Source organism: Bombina bombina, chromosome 2 (assembly GCF_027579735.1).
Source record: "Bombina bombina isolate aBomBom1 chromosome 2, aBomBom1.pri, whole genome shotgun sequence".
Classification (NCBI taxonomy): Eukaryota; Metazoa; Chordata; class Amphibia; order Anura; family Bombinatoridae; genus Bombina; species Bombina bombina.
The window spans coordinates 422,099,853-422,122,732 of NC_069500.1; the positions used below are offsets into that span (position 1 = coordinate 422,099,853).

Genomic DNA, 22,880 nt, shown 5'->3' on the forward strand with positions numbered 1-22,880 from the left:
CATAAATTATGTCAGCAAAAATTACAATATAGACAAAAATAACACTGCACATCCAAATACGTGGCTCCACAAAACAGAAAACCAACCAAAATTAGGTATAGCATATGCAACAAAGAACTGAAGAGTGGAGTCACGTACAGGATAAACAGAACGAAATTAGCTAATGATATTACAGTAATTGGAATGGACCATGGCTCTCATAAAATAAAATAATCAGCAGTAATATGAATGACAATGGACTCCCCCTGAAGCATGGAAGAACACCATATTTCAAAACATGTATCAGATAATGAACCGTGATCATAGGAACACCTGCCAATCTAGTTGTGTATTCAGCCCATAAGGCACAAGAGTATTCAACTCAAATGTCCATTTGGCTTCTTTTTGGAGAAGCAGTCGATTCCTATCGCCTCCTCTTGACAACGGTGGCACATGGTCTATAATTGTATATTTAAGGTCCATGACACTGTGCTTGTGTTCCAAAAAGTGTCTGGCCACTGGTTGCTCCGATGTGCCTTTTTTGAGCGCCGTTTTGATAGCAGAACGATGGTTTGCCATACGCGTACGCAAATCATCGCAGGTCTTTCCTACGTAATACAGTCCACAAATACAGTGTAAAAGATACACTATATGTGTGGTAGTGCACGTCAGGCGAAATTTATGTTTATAAATTTTGCGTTTTTGTGGATGGGTAAAACTCGGTCCAGTGATTAGACCCCCACATGTTATGCAGCCAAGGCATCGAACGACCCCTGGTTTTTTATGATAAAGTAATTTTTATTATTTTGTAACAAAGGCATAATAACAGAAAAAGTGTACAAGAAAAATAAATCAAGAGAACAAAAATCCTGGTTCTCTAAAGTTACATAGTAATTAAGACGATACAAAATACATATCTATAAATCGTTTGGTTACTGAGTCATAGCTTGTGGAGCCGCTTTTACAGGAGAATTCTAATAGCGTCATGCATTGTGGGACAAAAGTCCTTATAGTATAGATTCTCATGTTTGAGCTAGAGTTTAAGTTAGTTTGTGCATTTTTATGAAGCTGTGAGGCTCATGCTAGCTGCATATTACCAAGATAAAAGTCATCGAGATAAAGTATTAGTGAAAGAGGAAAAGAGTAGGGTGAAGCAAAGGGAGAAAGAGAGATGGGGTGCAGACAGGGGGACAGCTCCTGACCATATCGCTCCAGTTTGTGTAGAAACTTGTTTTATATGGGATTGAAATGTCTCTTGTTTATCTGTGTTTTACCTATAGTTTCTGGGGACTCTATATGCCCGAGGGTAGAGCCATCTAAGAGAGGGGTTCTATCATGTTAGGCTAGTGTGTTAGGACCCATTATGTAATATCCAGTAATACCATACTTTCTGGAAGATTTCTTGGGTATCCTGGAGAAATGCTGCTTGCTCTGACATATTGTAATAGAATTTAATTTTGAGTTGGATTTCTTCCCAGGAAGGGGCACACTCTCTCCAGTGACGAGCTATACAGATCCTCGTGGCAGTGCATGTTATCCTGATAAACAAATTAATGTATTTATTAAATTCTTTAAGCCTGACGTGGAGCAGTGCTTGTTCCATGGTAAGTCTAATAGGGCTGTCTAGGATAGAGCTTAAGAACCTAGATAGTCGGTTCCACACCCTATGTGAATAGGTGCAGTCCCACCACATGTGTTTATAGTCCCCAACCTCCCCGCAGCCTCTATAACAAAGTCTGGATCTATCTTTGGAAGAGTGTGAGGTTATCAACGGTGTTAGATACCAACGGAAGTTGGTCTTAATGCAGTTTTCCCACATATCTGCACTCAACAATCCCTTTCCTGCACTAGACAAAGTTATATACCAATCTTGAATCTCCATTTCTTTGTTGATATCCTTTTCCCATTTAGTTTGTAGAGGGGATTTGGAGTTATCTGAAGCTAGCTGAATTGCCTGGTAAAGCCTGGATATAGTGTTCTTGGGTCTGGATGAGGAGCTGCATATGTTTTCTAATGTAGAGGGCAAGTTTTTAGTTATGAGTGGTAAGAGGGGGTGAATTATGGAGGTTAGCTGTAGGTATAGGAACCATTCTAATTTGATTGGCTGTAATTTTTCTTGTAGTTGTGTGTAACTCATCAGTTTGCCTGCCACTATAATGTCAGCGATTCTATAAAGTCCTCTGTTTTCCCATTTTTTGATGATGGGAACCATTTCATGCCTAACTAGGCTAATGAGTGTGGCTTTAACGGAGTGTGGAGGGAGTAGAGCTAAGGAGGTGGTCAGCCTGGACCATTGCTTGGTCATGAAATCTATTATTGGATGCTCGTGTTGCGTCCTACTAAGGCACCTTTTAGGGTCCCAAAGAATCATGTCGCGTGGGATAAGTCCTGCAATATCTGACTCTAGCTGCGTCCAAACAATGTCCTTGTCGGGGTCATTAAGAAGAGCTGTCTGTGCTAGTCTAGCTGCCTGATAATAGTGTTTAAGATTTGGTGCCCCTACCCCCCCCAATTGCTTGTTTCTAGATAGGACTGCCGAAGGGATCCTAGCTTTTTTATTTCCCCTAATGAAACTAATTATGTGTCTTTGGAGGTCGTCTAAGTCGGGGGTTGGTATTCTGATTGGCAGAGTGCGGAATAAATATAGGATCCTTGGTAATATCATCATTTTGACTGCTGACAGTCTACCAAACCATGAGAATCGTAGTTTACTCCATCTATTTAGATCTTGTTTAATAGATTTGTACAAAGGGGGATAATTTACTTTGTATAGTGTCTTTGAGCTTGTGGTTAGATTAATCCCTAGATATCTGAGGAGGTGTCTGGCCCATTTAAATTCAAAGTTAGCCTCTATTAGCTTTTTGGTATGTTCCGGGAGATGCACAGGTAATGCTTCACACTTCTCAAGGTTAATTTTATAGCCTGAAATAGAGGAAAAGGAATTAAGGGTTTGGTAGAGGTTCAGGAGTGTTATCAATGGTCTTGACAGGGAGAGGAGGACATCGTCCGCGAAAAGTGTGAGTTTATACTCCTTCTGCTTTATTTTAATACCGGTTATATCGGGAGATCTTCTAATATGTTGGGCCAGGGGCTCTATGCACAGGGCAAACAGTAATGGAGATAGAGGACAGCCCTGACGGGTTCCATTAAGGACAGCAAAACTTTCGGACTGCTGGCCCATAGCTCTCACGCTTGCTGAGGGAGTGGAATATATATTTTGAATTGCGTTCATGAATTCTCCAGAAACGCCTATTTTAGTTAACACTGCCTGCATATAAGTCCAATCAACTCTGTCAAACACCTTCTCTGCATCCAGGGAGAGGAGCAGAGAAGGCGTTTTTGTTTCATGCATATAGTCAATTAGGGACACCATTCTCCTGACGTTGTCTGGCGCTTCTCTATTTTGAATGAAGCCAACCTGTTCCGGGTGAACCAGCTTGGGAAGTAGGGGTTTGAGTCGATTAGCTAAGATTTTGGTGAAAATTTTAAGGTCCTGGTTTATGAGGGATATTGGCCTATAGTTCTGGCACAATGTCTTATCTTTGCCTGGTTTCGGAAGTACTATAATTTTAGCATTTAACAGTTCAGATGGGATCCTATGGCCTTTTAGGATAGAGTTACAGAATTGTACGATATGTTTGGTGAGAATTGGTTTGAATTGTTTGTAATAGTCCCCTGGGAACCCGTCAGGGCCTGCTGCCTTGTCTGGTTTTAAATCTTTAAGGACCCCAAGGACCTCTCTGTCTGTAATGTCTGCGTTCAGGGAGTCTAGTTCTTGTTTGCTTATCTTGGGCAAGGTTGCCTCCTCTAGGAAGGTGTCTAAGGAATTCTGTGTAGTTTCTGTTTTAGTTACTTTCTGACCGTCATACAAGGATCCATAGTATGTCACGAATGAGGCAACTATATCTTTGGGGTTTGACGTTAGGACCCCTTGAGCGTTAAATAGGGCAGGGATTGACATGTCTCTAGTTCTATTTCTAATTTTATAGGCCATGAATTTGTCTGGTTTGTTTGCGTAGAGAAAATATTTAGATTGAAGTCTAAGCCCTGCTCTAGATGATCGGTCAGAAAGCAGCTTGTCGAGTGCTTGTCGTTTGTCTAGAAGCGATTTATAGAGGCCAGGTGAGCCAGACAGTTTGTGGCGTTTCTCTAGGCTAGCTATGTCCCGTTGGAGTGAGTCAAAAACAGTTTTCGCTTTACGTATAGCATGTGACTTCATTTGAATCAACACTCCTCTTATAACTGATTTATGGGCGGCCCACACCTGTATGGGGTTGTTTATTGTATTCAAGTTGAGGTTCCAGTATTCCTCCATGTGTTTAAGAACCGTCTCTTTGTGGTTTGGGTATTTTAGTGATAAGGGGTCAAAAGACCAACTTTTGGTATTATTGAGTGGGAGAATCCCCTTCATCTTTAGAGAGACTATTGAGTGGTCCGACCACACACATGGTTGAATAGAGGAAGACACTAAATTTGCTGTCAGTATCTGGCTTGAAAAAATATAGTCTAAGCGAAAGTATTTGCGGTGTGCTGTGGAATAAAAAGTGTGATCATCTGTGATGCCATAAAGGGCCTTCCATGTATCTAGTAAGTTGTGCCCTGCCATGGTATTAAGGATTGAGAGAACCTTTTTATTCATTCTGTGTTGGGCAGCTGTAAGAGGGATGTTTGACTTTTGGGTCTGTGTGTGTAGAGGGACGTTAAAGTCCCCTGCCAGGAAAATTCGAGTTGCATTCCAACTAGTAAGGAGGTAGGATAGGTTAGTGAAGAACTGCTCTTGATGTTCGTTTGGGGCGTATACATTACAAAAGATTATTTCTATTTCATTGATGGTGCCTTTGATGAGGAATCTACCTTCCTTGTCTATAATGGAGTCAGTGTGGTGGAAGTTTAGGGAGGAGTGAAGGAGTATAGATACCCCTCTCTTTTTCTGATTAACCGTCGAATGATAATGTAAAGGGAATTGTTTCTCCCAGTATTTCGGGATCTGAGAGGCCATGAAGTGGGTCTCTTTCAAAAATATGACATTAGCCCCTAGGAGTTTGTATTGAGACATAGCCTTCCTTCTCTTTGTATCTGAATTTAGACCTCTCACATTGTGTGAGACTAGTGTGATGTTGGTACTAGCCATCTAACTATTTGAATGGTGTTCTGGAGTTATTATGTAATGGTGCATTTACAGTTACCTGACCCCTCGTGTGAGACCTATCTGAATTTGACAAATCCAAGATTCCTATACGAGTGACAATCCTGCATCTGTTTGGACGGAGCAACTGTGGTCGTTTTAGGAGTAAGGGTGAGATCAAGAAAAAAGGGAGATGGGGAAGGAGAAATTCTGATAGAGAAAGAGGAAAAAAAAATACAACAGGTTAATCATATTAAACGGTAAATTTTTAACCCTTGTTGTTAAACCTGGAATAAATAACAAAAAAATTATATCTAGACTAAACATAAAAAACATTTTCTCGGGGGACTTTGAGTCAGGAGGCGTCACCTATCCACCCTCTTAGTGCCTAAAGTAAACATATCAAAAGAGGTTTTCCCCAGAATATAGTGCTAACAGTGTAAATATAAACATAAGTTCCAGCCTTACTGTCTCCATTGCCTTGAACATTAAATAACCTTAAAGAGAATTGGCCCTTGTGAACTATACTATATATACTATATATATATACAAAATATATATACAATACAATATATAGAGTAATTTCCTAAATCCATAACATTGCTGATGTAAGGCAGCTACAGGTTTTAGTTGGGGGGCACGTGAGGTTAATCATCATGTTCCGCAATCTAGGATTTCTCGGATGAGACATAGAGGAAACTAGATCCAAGAGGTTCATGTTGAACCCGTCAAGTGTTCTTAGATTTCTTTGTAGGGATTCTTGCCCACTGAGATCTCTGTGACTTCATGGTTATCCTCTGTGGTTTCGGCATTTCCGTGGATGATGAAGGTCTTTGAATAGGGGGTATTACTAGATCTAGTGCTTCACAAATATCTGGAATCCCCTCAGTGTCTCTGATTGTCAATAGCTTGTTATCCTTTGAGATGTGGAGAGCGAATGGGTATCCCCACCTGTACTGGATCTGATTTTTCCTTAAGAGAGTTGTGAGAGGCCTCAGTACTCCCCTTCTTTGTAAAGTTCTGTTACTGAGATCCTGGAAAAAGTGTACCACATTGCCCCTAAATTTGAAGGTAGGTTGTTTTGCAGCGTCTCTGAGGATCTTGTCTTTTTCAGGAAATCTTAGGAAGGCCACAATGACATCTCTGGGTGGGAGATCAGCTCTGGGCTTAGGCTTGAGTGCTCTATGAGCCCTTTCAATTTCTGTGGATGTGTCCATGCCTGTAATTGCACAAAACAGTTGGTGAAGGTATGAGGGTAGGTCTGAAGGTGTTACAGATTCCGGAATGCCTTTGAGACGGATGTTGCATCGTCTGCTCCTATTCTCCATATCTTCCAATTTGTCTTGTAGTTCATTAACTACCTGTTGTTGTTGGGATGTCTGCTGGACCGCCATCTCTACATCTTCTATGATGTTGTCGTTATTTTCCTCTAGAGATTCGACCCTTGCGCCCAGATCTGACATATATTTCTTAATATAATTTAGGCTCTCATTCATAGAGGTGTGCATGGCATCCATTTTGGCCCATAGTTTGTCAAAGCTGCTGGTGATATCCTGTTTGGACACTAGTAGATGTAGATCAGCTCTAGTCAGAGGTGTGTTGTCATCTGTATGGTTAGCCTCCGGTAGAGTGGCTTCAATAGATGCCCTGGTCTCAGAGCTTTGTTCAGCTGTGTTGTCACTTTGCGTTTGCTTGAAGTAAGAGGTAACTGGAGTGTTTTTTCCCCCTCCCACCTTCTCTGGTTTATTCAACCTTCTTGCTGCCATTTTGATGTTCTTGACCAGATATTCCTGTAGGAGGTTGATTTTTGGAAGAGATAAGAGGGTTGATATCAAGATTGTTATAATTCTTTAATTCTCTTATGTTTAAATTATGTATTGAAAACAGTTCCGTGTAATGATAACCATATCCACTGGGTGTCAGTCTTGCATTAGAAATGAAAAGTTGCTGAGGGATTTAAAGTCTTTTGTATGCAATAACCCCTGTAAGCCACTAGATGGCAAGCTTGTATAAGAAATGAAGAGGTGCTGATAGAAATGAAATCTTCTGTATGTTACATCCCTGTTGGCCACAAGATGGCGAGCAGGTGCTAGAGATGAACTATTTTGCTGAAAAAGCAAGCATGGCTGAATGTAGGGAAAACACGAAACTTTCAAAAGATAACAATACTGTTGTGGGTTCTCTTAAGGTTTGCACTGTTCTGTGACCATTACAGGATCTAGAAGTGTGGTAGGATCCATGCTGGATAATAAATGATGGCAGTTGACTTTTAATAAATGCCTTGGGGTTGCTGGGGAGGATTATATGTAAGGCCAAATCTAGAGAGTAGAGGCATAAGTGACGGTTGCCACGTGGATGGTTCTGACTTTTTAGGGGACTAGGCCCTGCTGTTGTGCGCCCAAAGGTTAGTTGCCTGGTTTTAGATGAGGGGTTATATAGTTGCGGTTTCCCCCATGGACCCCAGTTTTAGATCAGGGTTTTAGTTAGGCATCTTAAGGTCTAACGTGAGGATAGGTTTGATAGGTCTTATTTTACAACTTTGCAGCCCGTGACTTTGCTTACTGTTAGTCTCTGGGGAGTTATTTTATGGGCTATGAGCAGGCTAAATGTGGAGCGGTGTTAGGACACATACTCACGCTCCGGAGACAGGGTGGCTCTGCTGTTTTATCTGACGCTTCACCTCACAGGCTGGTTGAGCTGGATTGTGGTTGCGCTGGGTTAGAAAAACGGCTCAGGCAGTGAGGAAAAATGGCGGCTTTGACCGGTCTCTTGTGCCCTAGATCCGGAGTGCTGTTCAGAGATGTGGGATATAAAAGAGGTATCGTTCGGTGCACCACAGGTTCATGGTGTCATCTAACCCTGTTAATACCCTCTTTGGTTAGATTTGTGCGGGTGGTGGTGCTTCTCCTCAGACTGAAGTGCGGAGCTCTAAGGAGAAACGTCCATCTTGGATGTAGGCAAACTCCGCCCCCCCCCCCGACCCCTGGTTTTTTAATATCCAACCATGTTGAAGATTTATAACTTTGTATCGGGTCAGTTTTGATTAGCAAGTCCCGCAGTGACCTGGATCTCTTATAGCCCACTCTTGGTGGTTCAGCTTTATGTAAAGGTAACAATCTGTCCGTATTAATGATCTCCCAATGCTTGTTGAGTATATCTTTTAAGGGGCCTTTGTCACCTGTGAAGGTTGTAATGAATGTCATCCTTTTATCCTCCTTTTTAGGTACTAAATCTCTGGTCTGGCAGACCTGAGCCCGCTGTTCATTCAATAGTTTCAGGATAACTCCTTACTTCAAAGTGAGTTCTTCCCTTTTATCCATTTCAGAGTTATTCCTCACCACTCGAAGTAATTGAGATTTAGGCAATGCTTTCTTCAATGTGGGAGGATGGCAACTGGTGTAATGTAGTAAGGAGTTTCTGTCAGTCTCCTTTCTGTACAGAGTTGACTGAATCCTACCAAAGCTTGTATATAGTCTCACATCCAGAAAGTCAATTTGTATTTTGCTTGATGTCATTTTAAACTTCAGAGCCGTATTCGCCCCATTAAGTTCTTGGAACCAATTCTCCATGCTAGCTGACGTTGCAAACCAGATCAAAAACAGGTCATCTATATATCGCTTAAAAAAGCGAATATTATTGACCTTAAACAATTCTGTCCCAAACTCCTCAAAATGGGCCATAAACAAATTGGCGTAAGATGTGGCCATGTTTGACCCCATCGCCGTCCCCTTCAACTGTAAATAGAAGGATTGTTCGAAGCGGAAATAGTTGGTAGTCAGGCAAAATTCCAATAATTGTAGGATTATCTCAGGAGGTGGTCCAATGTATGGATATCTGCAGAGATGAAATAGGACAGCAAGTAACCCCTCGTCATGATGGATTACAGTATATAGACTAGTCACATCCAGTGTGACTAGCCATGTATCCTCATCTATATCTTCAAATTGTTTCAGCATCTCCAGAAGTGCCATTGAATCCCTCAGGTATGACGGTGTATTGTATACCAAAGGTTGTAAAAATCTGTCAACTAGGGTAGCAATGGGCTGCTGTATTGACCCTATTGAAGATACAATGGGTCTTCCGGGGGGAGGTGAGATCCCCTTATGTATTTTAGGGAGGGTGTATAGAACCGGGGTTCTGGGATGTGGTACCACCAAATACAAGTAAGTGTCCTTATCAATAAAACCCTGATCATATATCAGTTTGATATATACATCCAGCTGTTTCTTAAATGCCTGTGTAGGGTCGTGTGGTAGCGGTCTATATTTACTTGTATCCGCAAGCTGAGATATGATCTCCATCCTGTAATCGCTATAATTTAGAATAACCACTGCCCCACCTTTGTCAGCTTCACGTATGATTAAATCCTTGTTATCCGCAAGGTTTTTTAAGACTTTCCAATCTTCTTTGGAGAAGTTATTAAACGTCTCCTTATGTTGTGTGGCTAGAGAATGATTCATATCCTCCTGTAACCGTCGTGTGAAAGTATTTATACTGGCGTTGCCAAATTGGGGAGTGTATGTAGATTTTTTCTTCAGTTGGCTGTGCTCTATATCCATATCTCCAAATTTTTCTTTTAAGGATAGTAGTCTCTGAAATTTTTTTGTATCTATATAGAAGTCAAATGAGTCCGTACGAGAAGTAGGCACAAAAGTGAGACCCTTATTTAGAATCTCAATTTCAGAATCACTCAGGGGGTAATCACTCAGATTGACTACTATGTCATTTTGCATCGTTACTTCTGTATTGGTGATTTTCCTCTTATACCTGCCTCTCCTGATCCTCTCCCTCTTCCTCTTCCTCTGTAGTTTTTTGAGCGTGTTGTTACTCCTTTAGGGTGTTGTATCTCTTGAGAGGGGTTTTGTGCATGATCCGTGTCAGAGCCTGAACCCGACCCTGAACTTTCAATAGTGGTCAAATCCTGGGATTTGTAATAGCGTGGTCGTCTCCTCCTGGCAATATGCTGCCTCTGTCTCTCACTAGCAGACAGTTGCCATAAATAGACACGTTTATCTCTATAGTTCCTAATCACAGCTTCCAATTTTTTATTTTGAATTGTATAAGATCAGTTTCATATTTGTCAATCTTAATCTGTAATTTATTCAGTCAATCCTCTGTATGATCCGCCTGTAGTCTGGATAAATTAGGTAATTCATAAGCTGTAATCTCTGCTTTAATTAATTGTAGTAGTCTACCCACTTCTTGTATAACTAATAACACCAGATCTAGTGAGCACTTGTTTTCAATGCTGCACCACCTTTCACAGAATGCAGGGTTGTTTCTGCCCAAAGTGGGCACGTTTCTAATTCGAAATCCCCTTGGGATAAAGCCTCTGCGATAATACTCAGAGAGATATGCCCCATGTAAGGTAAGATCTTTCTCCTTTTGTTTTAACTTTAATAAATGGGTATAGATATAAGCTGGTTTGTCCAACACCGGCCGTAGTGTTATTTTGTCAAACAGAATCCCCTCTGCATCCGCTTCCGTGAAATGGAAGGTACTGGCTCCAGGGATTGTGTCAATATCCCCAATGTCCTCAGTAATGCCAGATGTAATGTCCGTTGTCATGCTGTGTCCAATAAGTCCCCAGACAAGATTATAAGTCCAACAACAGCAAGGAGATATACTCCAAAAATATAATCGGGTGCAAGCAAAAAATCAAATACACAGACAAGCAAAGTGCACTCCAGATTCAAATAATAAACGGCTTCGGGTGCTAGCAAAAATAGAAAATATCAAAAAAACAAGAAGCACTCCAGAAGACTTTCAAATGATGTCCCCTTTAATTAGTGAACGTTTTCGGGCAATAAACTGCCCGTCCTCAGACTTACAAGGTTACCGAAACTCACCACCCAGCTGTGTTATGTACCGCCACCAGAGAAAAGTGCGCCACGCTCTCCGCGGTTGATGCGCCGCCCCTGACGAGTGACGTCATCGCCCGCGGCAACGTGTGAGGACTAGAAAGGGCAAAACAAAACAGGCAAAATATTATACAAAATATTATACAGGCATACAATAAGCCCTCAACCTAAATACAACGCCTATAGAATAAGCATATCAAATAAGTAAATGCTACAATACTGGCCAGAACAGGAAATAGGTTATATAGCAAAATATGAATGCACGGTTGCCATAGCAACCAGTAAACAATAGACGCCATATATGGCAAGTCATAAATTATGTCAGCAAAAATTACAATATAGACAAAAATAACACTGCACATCCAAATACGTGGCTCCACAAAACAGAAAACCAACCAAAATTAGGTATAGCATATGCAACAAAGAACTGAAGAGTGAAGTCACGTACAGGATAAACAGAATGAAATTAGCTAATGATATTACAGTAATTGGAATGGACCATGGCTCTCATAAAATAAAATAATCAGCAGTAATATGAATGACCATGGACTCCCCCTGAAGCATGGAAGAACACCATATTTCAAAAAATGTATCAGATAATGAACCGTGATCATAGGAACACCTGCCAATCTAGTTGTGTATTCAGCCCATAAGGCACAAGAGTATTCAACTCAAATGTCCATTTGGCTTCTTTTTGGAGAAGCAGTCGATTCCTATCGCCTCCTCTTGACAACGGTGGCACATGGTCTATAATTGTATATTTAAGGTCCATGACACTGTGTTTGTGTTCCAAAAAGTGTCTGGCCACTGGTTGCTCCGATGTGCCTTTTTTGAGCGCCGTTTTGATAGCAGAACGATGGTTTGCCATACGCGTACGCAAATCATCGCAGGTCTTTCCTACGTAATACAGTCCACAAATACAGTGTAAAAGATACACTATATGTGTGGTAGTGCACGTCAGGCGAAATTTATGTTTATAAATTTTGCGTTTTTGTGGATGGGTAAAACTCGGTCCAGTGATTAGACCCCCACATGTTGTGCAGCCAAGGCATCGAACGACCCCTGGTTTTTTAATATCCAACCATGTTGAAGATTTATAACTTTGTATCGGGTCAGTTTTGATTAGCAAGTCCCGCAGTGACCTGGACCTCTTATAGCCCACTCTTGGTGGTTCAGCTTTATGTAAAGGTAACGATCTGTCCGTATTAATGATCTCCCAATGCTTGTTGAGTATATCTTTTAAGGGGCCTTTGTCACCTGTGAAGGTTGTGATGAATGTCATCCTTTTATCCTCCTTTTTAGGTACTAAATCTCTGGTCTGGCAGACCTGAGCCCGCTGTTCATTCATATAGATGAGGATACATGGCTAGTCACACTGGATGTGACTAGTCTATATACTGTAATCCCTCATGACGAGGGGTTACTTGCTGTCCTATTTCATCTCTGCAGATATCCATACATTGGACCACCTCCTGAGATAATCCTACAATTATTGGAATTTTGCCTGACTACCAACTATTTCCGCTTCGAACAATCCTATTTACAATTGAAGGGGACGGCGATGGGGTCAAACATGGCCCCATCTTACGCCAATTTGTTTATGGCCCATTTTGAGGAGTTTGGGACAGAATTGTTTAAGGTCAATAATATTCGCTTTTTTAAGCGATATATAGATGACCTGTTTTTGATCTGGTCTGGAACGTCAGCTAGCCTGGAGAATTGGTTCCAAGAACTTAATGGGGCGAATACGGCTCTGAAGTTTAAAATGACATCAAGCAAAATACAAATTGACTTTCTGGATGTGAGACTATATACAAGCTTTGGTAGGATTCAGTCAACTCTGTACAGAAAGGAGACCGACAGAAACTCCTTACTACATTACACCAGTTGCCATCCTCCCACATTGAAGAAAGCATTGCCTAAATCTCAATTACTTCGAGTGGTGAGGAATAACTCTGAAATGGATAAAAGGGAAGAACTCACTGAGATGGTGCAACGCTTTGAAGTAAGGAGTTATCCTGACAAACTATTGAATGAACAGCGGGCTCAGGTCTGCCAGACCAGAGATTTAGTACTTAAAAAGGAGGATAAAAGGATGACATTCATCACAACCTTCACAGGTGACAAAGGCCCCTTAAAAGATATACTCAACAAGCATTGGGAGATCATTAATACGGACAGATCGTTACCTTTACATAAACTGAACCACCAAGAGTGGGCTATAAGAGGTCCAGGTCACTGTGGGACTTGCTAATCAAAACTGACCCGATACAAAGTTATAAATCTTCAACATGGTTGGATATTAAAAAAACCAGGGGTCGTTCGATGCCTTGGCTGCACAACATGTGGGGGTCTAATCACTGGACCGAGTTTTACCCATCCACAAAAACGCAAAATTTATAAACATAAATTTCGCCTGACGTGCACTACCACACATATAGTGTATCTTTTACACTGTATTTGTGGACTGTATTACGTAGGAAAGACCTGCGATGATTTGCGTACGCGTATGGCAAACCATCGTTCTGCTATCAAAACGGCGCTCAAAAAAGGCACATCGGAGCAACAAGTGGCCAGACACTTTTTGGAACACAAACACAGTGTCATGGACCTTAAATATACAATTATAGACCATGTGCCACCGTTGTCAAGAGGAGGCGATAGGAATCGACTGCTTCTCCAAAAAGAAGCCAAATGGACATTTGAGTTGAATACTCTTGTGCCTTATGGGCTGAATACACAACTAGATTGGCAGGTGTTCCTATGATCACGGTTCATTATCTGATACATTTTTTGAAATATGGTGTTCTTCCATGCTTCAGGGGGAGTCCATGGTCATTCATATTACTGCTGATTATTTTATTTTATGAGAGCCATGGTCCATTCCAATTACTGTAATATCATTAGCTAATTTCGTTCTGTTTATCCTGTACGTGACTCCACTCTTCAGTTCTTTGTTGCATATGCTATACCTAATTTTGGTTGGTTTTCTGTTTTGTGGAGCTACGTATTTGGATGTGCAGTGTTATTTTTGTCTATATTGTAATTTTTGCTGACATAATTTATGACTTGCCATATATGGCGTCTATTGTTTACTGGTTGCTATGGCAACCGTGCATTCATATTTTGCTATATAACCTATTCCCTGTTCTGGCCAGTATTGTAGCATTTACTTATTTGATATGCTTATTCTATAGGCGTTGTATTTAGGTTGAGGGCTTATTGTATGCCTGTATAATATTTTGCCTGTTGTTTTGTTTTGCCCTTTCTAGTCCTCACACGTTGCCGCGGGCGATGACGTCACTCGTCAGGGGCGGTGCATCAACCGCGGAGAGCGTGGCGCACTTTTCTCTGGTGGCGGTACATAACACAGCTGGGTGGTGAGTTTCGGTAACCTTGTAAGTTTGAGGACGGGCAGTTTATTGCCCGAAAACGTTCACTAATTAAAGGTGACATCATTTGAAAGTCTTCTGGAGTGCTTCTTGTTTTTTGATATTACTTTTTTTTTATTGGACTAACTATACATTTATAAGTTGACAAGCTTTCGGAAGAGTTCCTTCCTTTATCAAGTCTAAAGCAATACTGACCAATTCAATGGAATTTACAGATTATATCTTAAAACACAGAATAGCTAAGAAGACAGTGCAGGGAGAGGAGGAGGTGTCGTAAAAATCATGAGGGGGGGCTTGGGTAACAGGCAGACGGTGTCCAGTGTAGGAGAACAGACAGGGGAAATATATAGCTTTACATAGAGCATATACTGCCATAAAGTTATATATCTGCATTGAATCAATATCTATAAAGATGTAAAATTGTGTATACAGGAGGAATACAAAAGTTAAAAAAAGACAAAAGTGTGGACATAGGCTTACCTGTGTACCAATGTATAAAGAATGTGGAATATACAATGTAATTGACTAAATGAAAGTACATTACAAAAAATGTGATAATGTGTTAAGAATCCAGAGTCCATATTTAGTCCAGAATTAAACAGGTTGAAGTGCATTATCATTTTCATTTCAAAGGTTTTTCTTTCCATGGTGTTTTTGAAGTTGTGGAATATACAATGTAATTGATTAAATGAAAGTACATTACAAAAAAATGTGATAATGTGTTAAGAATCCAGAGTCCATATTTAGTCCAGAATTAAACAGGTTGAAGTGCATTATCATTTTCATTTCAAAGGTTTTTCTTTCCATGGTGTTTTTGAAGTTGTGGAATATACAATGTAATTGATTAAATGAAAGTACATTACAAAAAAATGTGATAATGTGTTAAGAATCCAGAGTCCATATTTAGTCCAGAATTAAACAGGTTGAAGTGCATTATCATTTTCATTTCAAAGGTTTTTCTTTCCATGGTCTTTTTGAAGCTTCCTCTGAGAATTTTGATTTTGAGGTTTTGGATGGAGTGGTCAGGTTGGGTGAAATGGTGACCAACAGGGGTGCAGTATTTTGTTTCACAGTTGTTTTTGATTGAGTGTCTGTGTAAGTTCATTCGAAGGTGCCGTTTTTGGCTTGTTTCTCCAATATAGCATCCCATTTCACATGCAGTGCAATGTATCATGTATACCACATTTGCAGATATACAGGAATATGCCCCTTTAATGTTATATGATTTATTATTGCGATTTGCTGTGCTGCTTTCACAAACGTGTTGACACAGTTTGCAGAGAGCTTTATAGCAGCACTTGGTTCCATTCTGAGTGTTCTTTTTCTCAAGGGGTAGCTTCCTATGTACCAGTTTCTGCTTTAGGTTAGGTGGTTGTCTGTATGCCAGGATTGGGGTTTTTGGAAAGATTTTTTTTTGAGTGTGGGATCCTCTAAGAGTAGTGGCTGTAAGTCTTTTATGATTTTTCGTATCCCTTCCACAGCAGGGTTGTATTTGACTACTAGTGGGATACGTGAATACAACCCTGCTGTGGAAGGGATATGAAAAATCATAAAAGACGTGCATGTGAAATGGGATGCTATATTGGAGAAACAAGCCAAAAACGGCACCTTCGAATGAACTTACACAGACACTCAATCAAAAACCACTGTGAAACAAAATACTGCACCCCTGTTGGTCACCATTTCACCCAACCTGACCACTCCATCCAAAACCTCAAAATCAAAATTCTCAGAGGCAACTTCAAAAACACCATGGAAAGAAAAACCTTTGAAATGAAAATGATAATGCACTTCAACCTGTTTAATTCTGGACTAAATATGGACTCTGGATTCTTAAGACATTATCACATTTTTTTGTAATGTACTTTCATTTAGTCAATTGCATTGTATATTCCACATTCTTTATACATAGGTACACAGGTAAGCTTATGTCCACACTTTTGTCTTTTTTTAACTTTTGTATTCCCCCTGTATACACAATTTGACATCTTTATAGATATTGATTCAATGTTGATATATAACTTTATGGCAGTATATGCTCTATGTAAAGCTATATATTTCCCCTGTCTGATCTCCTACACTGGACACTGTCTGCCTGTTACCTAAGTCCCCCTCATGATTTTTACGACACCTTCTCCTCTCCCTGCACTGTCTTCTTAGCTATTCTGTGTTTTAAGATATAATCTGTAAATTCCATTGAATTGGTCAGTATTGCTTTAGACTTGATAAAGGAAGGAACTCTTCCGAAAGCTTGTCAACTTATAAATGTATAGTTAGTCCAATAAAAAAAGTATCATTGCTCAATGCAATACTCTTGTTATTTTGATATCTAAATCTCTGGACTAACACGGCTACTCCAATCAACGTGTGTGTGTGTGTGTGTATATGTGTATATATATATATATATATATATATATATATATATATATATATATATATATATATATATATATATATATATATATATATATATATATATACATACAGTAGCCGGTGGCCTAGCACTCCTTCCACATCTGTGTTGCCAATGCCTGGGTGCTGTCCTCAAATAGAGAGTATAGAGCAATTGTGTAGATGGAGGGCACTCACAGGACTTAATTCAATAAGTATCCTCTATTTACATTACTGATTACATATATTAAAGAGTGTCAACGTTTCAGCCTATCCTGAGTAGGGATGGGCAAATGTTTCGCAACATTCGAAAAACGGCACGAATTTTAACACATTCGTTCGCTCGAATCGAATTTCAAATGTTTACATATCATTCTAACATTCGATTTTTGAATGTTCGGTTTCGAATTTTACGATTAAATTCGAAAATAATCTTTTCAAAAAATTTGAATTTAGATTGTAATAGTATTTCTAATGCTTTTTCTTTAAATGTAATATTCGAATATTGCAATATTCGAATTCGAAAAATTCGAATTTAGATTGTAATAGTATTTCTAATGCTTTTTCTTTAAATGTACTATTCGAATTATGCAATACGTGTATTCGAATTCTAAAAATTCGAATTTAGATTGTAATAGTATTTCTAATGCTTTTTCTTTAAATGTAATATTCGAATATTGCAATATTCGAATTCGAAAAATTCGAATTTAGATTGTAATAGTATTTCTAATGCTTTTTCTTTAAATGTAATATTCGAATTATGCAATACGTGTATTCGAATTCTAAAAATTCGAATTTAGATTGTAATAGTATTTCTAATGCTTTTTCTTTAAATGTAATATTCGAATTATGCAATATTCGAATTCTAAAAACGAATTTAGATTGTAATAGTATTTCTAATGCTTTTTCTTTAAATGTAATATTCAAATTATGCAATACGTGTATTCGAATTCTAAAAATTCGAATTTAGATTGTAATAGTATTTCTAATGCTTTTTCTTTAAATGTAATATTCAAATTATGCAATATTCAAATTCGAAAAATTCGAATTTATATTCAAATTCGAAAAATTCGAATTTATATGTTTGTAATAGTATTTCTAATGGTTTCTTTAAATGTAATATTCGAATTATGCAATATTCAATATGGAAACATTCGAAATGATATATTTGTATCTTATGTATCAATTTACTAGATTCCCTCCCTACCACATGAACTATTGACCTTCTGAATAGTATTTGTTAAATAGAATGTTAAATTCGAAATTTCGAATGTGGACATTCGATATAATTATAAAAATTCGAATTCAAAAGTGACATTCGAAAACTGTAAACATTCGATTTTCGAATTTTTAAGAATATTCGTTCTTATCGACATTCGGATTTAGAATTTGAATTTCGGTAATAACATTCGTTCTACATTCGAAATTCGAAAATTTACACAGTCGCCCATCCCTAATCCTGAGGCCTTCTTCAAGACAGATTCATAATCTAAAAAAAGCATAAACATGGGGGGGGGGCGGAGCCGACAGCCGAGCTGATAGGACGCATTTTGAGGGAGCTCTCTCTCTAAATATGGATTAATCTGCTTTTTACTGGAATCTACAGTACTAAATTTGTATTGCAGGGTCAACAAAGTTATGCTGGCTGATCAGAAGAGAGATTGTGAGAATACGATCTAGGCATCTACTGCTAAATTATGCCATAAGAATATTAGAGACCGAAGTCAGCAGAAGAACTCTTTCCCAGGCAATGGGACTATAGTGCTCGCTGACTCGATAATCTCACCAAATAACAATGGCTACAGAGGCTTTGGAAGGAGCGATACGAGATCTACTGAGCGATTTCCTAATTGGACTACGAACATTCATAACACAGGAGTTAGGAGAATCTAATATAATACACATCTCTCAAGATGGCGCTGGATCGCCATTGAATATTCCTAGTTCTACCAAACTGCGCAATGATAGTACAGACACCCAGATCAAGGAGGAGTGCGTTGATAGCACGAACATTCTAAAGATACCAAAGTCACATCTACCGGAGAGCTGTCAACCGCCTAAACAAAAGTGTTGCATAGTACTTATACAGTCAGACGATATAGTACTTACTAGAGTTACTCTGGTCCACATTGATACAACGCTGCGTTATCCATATTGCTTGAGGCTGAGGCGATGGAGGCTGTTGTGGGATCCAGGACTACTCCAAGTTCCTAAACGAGACTACGGTCATGATTCACTCACCTTTCTGCTGTTCAATGTGCAGGTCCCTTGGTGAGCATTGAAGGTGCCGGCCATGTAGTGGTGGCGATGTGGAGAACGGAGGCGGCGGCAGGTTTGATAGATCCGGCTATGATCATGGAACGGCTTCAAGCCTGTTTGTATGGTCCGATCAGTTCTGATGTTTCTTTGAGTTGCAGAGTGTGGCCACTGTTGAAAGTAATCTGATGAGAGCAGCGACAGTTGACATACTCAAGGGAGAGTATTTGGTGATAGCCACTGGGTTCATACAAAAGGTTGAGGTGGGATAATCCCTAAATCTATCGACAGTCACTACAAACTACACACTCGGCAATCTACTGTTTGCTAGGCTGCTTGTTTAAGGAACACTATTTACAGCACTCTATGTTGTCAATTGCCATAAAATGGATTCTTGCTGGCTATATGAACCTACCATACTGTTTCCTAAGCTGGTTGGACTATGACCCTATTCGACGATGGTATATATCAGGCTGATTATAAATGAAACACAAGAATATAAATTGAGACACAGTTTTATATCGGTGGCTACTGCTGTGAGAGCCTGACATTGATCTGTTCTATGTGACTGATAGACCCTCTTATCTAGTCTATAGCAATCATCCGCATTTTTATATATGTTATAAGCATGTTTATAATAATGTTATATTGTTCATGATTTCATGCGAATCCTTTAGTTATGCAGCATTATATATTTAATATATCCTTGTGTCCATTTTTAAATGTATCTGGCTATGGTGAAATGTATTATCTAGATTGTTCTAGTGGTCATTATGACATTTGTTCATCCTACACTTTGCCTGTTTCCATGGATATATATATATATATATACTACTTAAGACAGTCTACTGGGCAATATTTTAGGCCCTAATAGTTTATAACATTTTTTATATATGTTTTTCTCAGTCCTGTATTCTTTATATGCTGGTCCTACCTTTACACTAAAGACTAGGGAGCCACACATTTTGCTCTTGGCCCTGGAGTATAGGGCCCATACTCCTGGGTCATTACTAGAAGGCTGAATATATACACTGTTATCTCCCCGTAACTATTTATATGTTCTGAAACAAAAATACATGCTGCTGTTAGGTAGTAACATGCAGGGTTAGACATAGGGGTGTAGCCTTTTCTGCCCCTTATCTATATTCTGTGGTGCCTTGGGTTTGTACAAACACTAGAACTCTCATTGGAGTGGTTCATGGACACAGTGACTCTATATATATTATAGAAATATACAATGCACAAGATATAGTATAATATTTCCAGTGACATATATATGTTCTAACCACTTTATGTCTGTCCTACATAGCTAGTCAAGTTCTTTAACTCTGTCTACTGGTAGAGACTGCACCCCTTAGCGTGTTTCAGCAAAGTAGCCTATCCTATCTTATAATCAAGAATACTTACCCCAACAAATACATTAGTTTTAATAATGACATTAAGTCAGAGATATAGCTCCTTATGATTCCATAATCTCTGCTAATATATATTCTCCACTCTAGTTTTCCTTCTAATTACAGATATCTCCCCTCATCCTTTACCACTCCTGAAAGAGAGTGGATCATATCCCATATCCAGAGTACAAGTAGTAAGCAGGCACTGCAACGAGGGTTTCTTTTTTTTTAAATAAAAAGTATCCTTTATTGAAAAAACAAGGTAAAAAAGATTTTAACCAGCTACAAACGCTGGATGACATGCTAAAAGAGACAAATGGCAGGAGTGTATAAGAGACACTATTAGCTGTCTGACTAGTTTCGCGTCCCTCTTGGACGCTTATTCATAGACTAATTTGTGATGAGAGGAAGGCTGTTTAAGAAGGGGAGCTTTAAATTCAATTGGCTGTTTGCTAAGTATGGTTTAATCAGCTGCAGCCATCTATTTGTTAACCCTTAGTAAGAAGACCTTTCTCTTGATACATCTTATTCTTCAAACTGTTCGTCTATACTTTCTTCTTCTATCGCTCCTTCTGTTTCTCCCTCTATTTCCCCTTCTTCTTCTTGTGATTTTTTACAGGAGGCAGTGGAGTTGGAAGGAACGAAATCCGGAACCAGTGGTCCGATTGAAGACACGATCAGGGATTACCCAAAAAAGAGAAAACGAAGGAGATGGAGAACCAAAAGGGAAAAACAAGAATTCAAAGAAAGGACAATGACCTCTTATATAGATAATGCTGAAAATCCAGTACTATGTACCAATGTTGAAAATCAAAACATTAGTGTTATTAATTTATCCAAATATGTTTTGAAAGAGGAGGAATTGCAAATATTAACTAAAGGATTGGGTTTTGCTCCCTCAGGCGACTTCTCCTGTTTCAACACTCTTTTGGATATTAATAAATTTATTCGAAAATTGGCTCTTAAAAGATATTTTGCATTAACAAATTCTCAAGATATCAATGTAGAAACTAATATCTCTGATGTGAATAGTACAACATGTGCAGCGGAGGGTCCCACTTTGCCCTTTGAAGACGCCCAAGCTCTTGTCACCCTTACTGATCTGTAGAGTGGTGACAATGAGCACATTTCATCAAACAAATTGGTGCGCCCAAAAAGGACAAGGTCTGACTTTTATCCTAAACAATATAGAGGTGCTATCATCAATGCATATCATAAAATGGTTCAGGATGACATTTTTGAATTAGAAATGAAGAAAAATGACAATGCTGCCTCCCATAATCTGTCTTATAGAGAAAAGAGAGCATTAAAATCCCTACAGGACAATTCTAACATTGTCATTAAAAATGCGGACAAGGGAGGCAGCATTGTCATTCAAGACAAAGAGGCTTATTTTATTGAGGCTTATAAACAATTGAATGACACTGAAGTGTATAAACGCCTTCCAGGAAATCCCATTTTCTCTTACAAGAAGAAATTGGAAAATCTAGTTAAGGAAGGAATCACTCTGGGTATCTTCAAAGAAGGGGATCTCTCGAATTTAATTCCAGATCACCCTCTTACCCCAATTTTTTACCATGTCCCCAAGGTTCATAAGGACCCCCTCTCCCCTCCAGGTAGACCTATTGTCTCTGGGGTGGGGTCCTTATTTGAGCCATTGGGGGCATGGTTGGATGAGGTTCTACAACCTATAGCCAAAAAACAGCTATCCTATCTGAGGGACAGTGCCCAGCTCATTGATATACTGGACACTGTGCAATGGAAGGAAGACTATACATGGGCAGTTATTGATGTATGCTCTCTTTATACCTGTATCCCTCAAGAATTAGGGGTACAGGCTGTGCAATTTTTTCTAAATCGAGAAATGGATTTAACAGATTTAACCATTCAATATGTAGGAGATGTACTGCGATTTCTTTTATCTCACAATTATTTTTGGTTTGATGGGGTATTCTACAATCAGATATGTGGCACTGCCATGGGGGCAAAATTTGCCCCCACATTTGCAAATTTGTATGTCTCATGGTGGGAGTTGTCACATATCTATTGTATACATAACCCTTGGTTAGAAAACATCCTTATATATGTACGCTATATTGATGACCTGTTGGTCATTGTAAAAAAGCCGATCAATGAGATAGATTTCAATACATTCATTGAATATATAAATGGAAATGCATTTAATCTTAAATTTACTGGGATATTTAACAACAATAAGGTCAACTATTTAGATTTGACACTTCAAATCACTGACAATACAATTGTTACCAGCACATATCGTAAAGAGACAGCTGGTAACACAATCTTACATGCCACTTCACAACACCCCACACATGTCATTAGGGCAATACCTAGGGGACAATTTATAAGGATTCGTAGAAATACAAAATCTGATGCAATATATGAATCTCAATCCCTGGAATTAAAAGACAGATTAGTGTGTAGGGGTTATAACACCAACTCCCTTGAAAAATGTCGAAAA

General features: G+C 39.1%; 1 protein-coding gene across 1 annotated transcript in view; it reads right to left on the reverse strand.

Moving 5' to 3' along the window:
• Positions 1 to 22,880, reverse strand: part of IGLL1 (immunoglobulin lambda like polypeptide 1) — a 71,231-nt gene that overhangs the window by 12,814 nt on the left and 35,537 nt on the right. The window contains exon 3 of the mRNA XM_053700520.1: positions 19,317 to 19,331. Coding sequence (XP_053556495.1) covers positions 19,317 to 19,331 — 15 coding nt within the window. The remainder of the gene's footprint in view (positions 1 to 19,316; positions 19,332 to 22,880) is intronic.